At 36.3% G+C, this 5,124-nt stretch overlaps 1 protein-coding gene across 6 annotated transcripts in view; it reads left to right on the forward strand.

The window, feature by feature from the left end:
• The window catches only part of inpp4b (inositol polyphosphate-4-phosphatase type II B), a 244,533-nt gene that overhangs the window by 232,096 nt on the left and 7,313 nt on the right, over positions 1-5,124 (forward strand). For 4 of the 6 annotated variants that reach the window (XM_032499716.1, XM_032499742.1, XM_032499752.1 and 1 more), the window contains one exon: positions 1,905-2,113. The exons of 1 other annotated variant lie outside the window; for it this stretch is intronic. In XM_032499716.1, the coding sequence (XP_032355607.1) occupies positions 1,905-2,079 (175 nt within the window). In that variant the 3' untranslated portion in view covers positions 2,080-2,113. Of the gene's footprint in view, positions 1-1,904; positions 2,114-5,124 lie in introns of those variants that run through there. One more of the 6 variants, XM_032499725.1, reaches the window with a different exon arrangement.

The following is a 5,124-nucleotide window of genomic DNA, read 5'->3' on the forward strand; positions in this document are numbered from 1 at the left end:
TCATACAATGTGATTTTCTGGATTTTTAGATTCCGTCTCTCACAGTTGAAGTGGACCTATGATAAAAAAATTACACACCTCTACATTTTTTGTAAGTAGGACCTGCAAAATTGGCAGTGCATCACTACCTATTCTCTCCACTGTAATTGATGTTTTCTGTATACATGACTGTCCCTTAGTGTTAAGTAGAATGTAATAAGGATTTTATTACACAAAAACTATGTGTGGCAGACTATTATTATCACTTCGTAATATCTAAAAAAAACATTTTGCTCCTGTAGGGGGTTGAAACAACAGTGCAACATTAAATCACAGGTTTGTCTTACTGCATGAATACAGCACCTACAGTAATACATTATACTTCTAACTTTCATCCATAACTTGAAATTTGTTCTAAAAATGCGTGCTTTGGGTTTTCTTTATGGATTTTTTTTTTTAAATGTTAAGTGCAAAAGTGCACTCCAATAATCTGCTGCCATATCCTCCAGGCACAATGAAGTGATCCTCTTTGAACATCTGCGTTATCTTTCCTCTCGGACACCAGAACACTCAGATCAGTGACTATTTTAAAATCAGATTCTATTCTTAAAACACCATAAACAGCCCTATTTTGTTCTACATTAACGAATGCTGTGGGTCTAATTAAACCTCTGTTCTTAGAGTGATTTGTCCTTACAAGAAGAAGAGGATAAGAAGTTAACATTCATTTAGTGTTAAGGTGAGGGTGGAGAGGATAATTAGAAGAAGTTAAGTGCTAGCTCAAAGGAGTATAGGAAAATCTTGACACTTATGTGGCAAATATGAACATTGTTGTATTTTGTCTACACTCCAGCATTTGTATATTTTGACTGATACACTTTTGTTGATGTCATACCTAAAGATTAGGTGTAGGAGACCCTTTTACAGAAATTGGTTTGGATTTAATATATAGGCCCTGATTTAAACAATGTATTTATATGATATAAGTAAATAATATATTTGCTGATGTTTATACTGCACAGGAACAAAAATGAGGTGACATAGCTGCACAAACGTGACAATAGAAATATGCCAATTTGCTTTAGTTTTAACAGGTGGAAAGACACATTTAGTAACATTAACATGTGCTGCAGCTTCAGCGGGTACAAAGTGCTTATTGTAGTCAAAGGAAACTGAGATTTGTTTTGTCTTATATTTGTCTCTTTGTTGATATTGGTTTGTGATTTGTTTTGATAAAAAGGAAGGAATGCTGATGTTTGTGATAAGACAGGCTGGACCGGTTGATTCAATAGTTACTGTAGCTTTATGTCATCAAGTTTATCATTTCTTTAACCTTCTGGTTTGTCCAATGGTCCTGGTTATCTCAAAAGGAAGCAGTTTCATTCTTTGATGTTTTTTGTGCTGCTGGCAGTACAAAGTCTGTCCTAAACACAGTGTGAATGAAATGAAAAGCTATCTACAAGGAATTCGAAAACGAGTGTTACAAAAAAACCTGTTAAACCACTAGTGTAAACAAGGATTCTTCCGCCTTTAGACAAAAGTGAATGCGTATCAGCTGGATCAGATGTGATGAAAACACATTCTACATGAAACCTTCACTATGAAATGTGCATCAAACTGCATGACTCCACTCTGCATCCTGTACCAACCAAGTCATTTCATTATCTGGCTTAACATGCAGTATTTCTGCATACATTTCTGCGCCGTCATCGCTGCTTGCTTGTCTGTGGCTGTGGCTCTTTGAAGTAAAGTCTGTACTAATGGCTCTGTGTCTAAGTGGGCCTTCTGGTACCAGCCTGTATGGGCTCTTAAGTGATCAATCTGTGCTAGAAGTTCCACTTAGACAGCATCTAGACTGTAATGACACCCCAGGGTTTTGATCTGTCTCTGTTCGTTCTGTTTCACTCTAATGGGCACCCCTGCAGTCGGCTGACCCAGGGAGACATTGGGCAGTGGGAGGACCCTGAGGCTGGCGCCGTGACAGAGAACAAACCAGCATCACGGCACTTTTACCCCATTGCCCTGCTGCTTGTTAGCTCGCACTTACTGGTTGTGTGGCTCATTTTAAGTCTTGTTTTTCTGCTTGCAAAATATCAATAAATTGCTGACAATGCCATCTCTACTTACTCCGTTATTCTGTGTTTGCTGGTTGATCTTTTATGAGTAGTTGTAGTGTGATTTGACTGACTTTTACGTATTATTATTACATCTAATTAGCACAAGTGGTTTAATATCAACCTCAAGTTGTTGTCTGTTAATCACCAAACAGCAGTGGAGGATTGGGAAAATTGATTTAAATCAGATGGTAATAGTACAACAGTCAATTGAGTTTCCTCTTTTTTGTTTTGCCAGTAATAGACTTAGACTTAGACTTAGACTTCTCTTTATTGATCCTTTTGGGATGACTCCCGTAAGGAAATTGAAAATTCCAGCAGCAGTTTTAGCAAGAAAAAAGAATTAAAGAAGATAAAAAAAGACAGTATAAAGACAACAAAATAACAATAATAATGATAATAACAACAATAAGAACATTTGTCAAATAAACAAACAAAAGACCATAAATTATTATTAAAGTGTCAGTGTTGAGTCCAGTATTGAAGTGATAAAGTGACTAAATACTAGTAATATTTTTAATCGACAAACCTTAAATACGTCCTTAATATCTGACAAGAACAAACTTAACAAAGACTGTTAGCAGTTTACACTAACTGCATATCAATACACATACAATTTATATTGACTCTCGGACATCTTCATTTTAAGGATAATGGATAAGCCTGGGATTAATCTATACTTTTCTACCTTGTCTGTTGTCCAGCCCCAAACCCATTGATTCCTACTTTAAAAGGATCTTTAAAAAAAAGAGCTAATTTCATTTCTTAACAAAGAAAATAGTTCAGTATTTTCTTGGAACTGTAGTTTTATTGCCATCGTTAATGCAACAGGAATACATTTGTTTGGGACTACTTTGAACTGCCTTCACATACTCTCAGATGGTCTGTGACAACGCAGGTCTTCCTATTTATTTTGAATGGGGGAAGTGCTTTCAGGCTGTGGCAGTGGGGGCCATATGAGGGAGCCGGACAAAGAAAATGCAGTAGCCTACCAACATCACCCTGCCGTGGCCAATCATGTAACCAGCAATCAGAGTATCCATCACCCATAGCATTACTCAATTTAGATACTAAAACAATGCTTTCATGCCTTCAAGCCTTACCCTTTATCTCGTAACATCGAATGAAACAGAAGCTCCATGTGAAAGTGATTAGTGAAGTTTCTTCAAGGATTATATTACTGAGAAGGATAAAACAGTGACACATAAACAAAAAAGTACAAAATATCGCATATCTGGAAGTGTGAGTTGTCGTGTACAATTTTACTTTGTACGTATGTTGTGTCCAAAAGGTGAAAATATTGTCGTTAATTGCATGTCTTCTTAAGCTGCAGTTTACCTTAAGAAGTCTTTGCAACTGTAGACATCTCTTTTTTAACACCTGTGGTTGAGTAATCCTGTCCTCAAACTTGAATAATTTGCTTTTTTGTCAGGAGCACATGTACAGTAAAAGTCGTAGTTTAGAAGATCCCTGTGCCACTCATGCTTGACCCTTGCTTGAGACTGAAACATCTGGGCTCAGTCTGACCAAAGTACAAAGGGAAAGTATAAACTTTCCTCCTTGTAACTCTTGGTTTTGGCCATTTATTCAGCTTCATTGCAGAGATGGGATAAATGGCCAAAATCACCTCACATATAATTGTGTGTCTGACTTATCTGTTGTAATATCTTCCAGTGCAGATAGTTTCAGTTTCGCTCAGACGTTCTGCAAACCATGTCCCACTTGTCCCAGTTGAACAGGCTACTTTACAGTAGGCAAGAAACCTTGATTCATGATACCCTTTTAAGAAAAGGTTGGAAGCACACAGAAGGCCTGTTATGTATTGATGGAGTTTCTTAATGGCAAAAACAATGCAGTCCATCAAATTTTAATGGTATCCAAGAATTCAGATGGTCTCACATAACACTGGTTTTTACAGGATATTTTATTGCTTTAACTTGGTGTTGTAATCCAATAAAAACAGTACAGGAAAAAACATATCTGTGAAGCTTGTGATCTTAATTATATGTTGAGAGAACATATCACAGATGAGGTGTTAGATTGTATGTAGTTAACCCTCATGTTGTTCTTGGGTCAAATTTGACCCATTTTCAGTTAATTGTTTGTTTTTTGGTCACATAAAATTAGTTGGCAAAATAAGCATTACATTAAAAATAATAAAAAGCACCCACAACATTGAAAAAGTGACAGAAATTCGGAAAAAGCGATAATAATGTTTAAAAAAAGTGACCAAAACAGGGTTTTTTCATGGTTGACGGGAAGACAACACAAGGGTTAAGTATAATGACAGTGGTTTTTCATTGTTTTGGCTGGATTTCCCACACTGTTCATCTAATAGGGATGAAAATCTTCAAATTATGCATGTTATTACTATAATCAAAACAATACTGTCGTAAAACATACACACAGCACTTCATATAGTATGGGAAAACAAGTATTAGCTGTTGCCCCTTACAATAAAAGGCTAACCTTTGCACCTAGAGGCAGGTTGTTTTTTTCAGGGCCACTTACACATCTAAATCCTGAAAGGCAACACTCGTCGCTCGTTTGTCATGTTTCTGGGAATCTAACCGTCTAGCTCTTTCTTAACACCACATTATGGTTTCAAAATGAAATATAATCTTTGATATATGTCTGAAGCATTAGCAGACACAAGTTAATACAGCGTCACGGCACTTTAAGGTACTAAAACCTGATTAAATTAGCCAAGTCTTGGCTGACAGGTAGTTTTTTGGATTCATGTATATTCATGTACTATTTTTAAATCAAAAGGAAAACTAAATATAAAATGAATATAGTGATCCACATAATTATCCAAAGCATTAAAACAATCATAAAACAGGAAAGCGCTTCACTGGAACATGTTTAAATACAACAGTATCTTTGGGCTAATTGAAGAGTCCTAGTGAAGGAAGAACATATTATTAGTAAAAAGTAGACTTAGAGGAAAAAGTCAGTCTTTACCCCTGGCATTGACAGGCATTGAAAACAAATTAGGTGGGGGGGGGGGGTGTCACCCAGCTTTTGTATT

This window comes from Etheostoma spectabile, chromosome 2 (assembly GCF_008692095.1).
Source record: "Etheostoma spectabile isolate EspeVRDwgs_2016 chromosome 2, UIUC_Espe_1.0, whole genome shotgun sequence".
Lineage (NCBI taxonomy): Eukaryota > Metazoa > Chordata > Actinopteri > Perciformes > Percidae > Etheostoma > Etheostoma spectabile.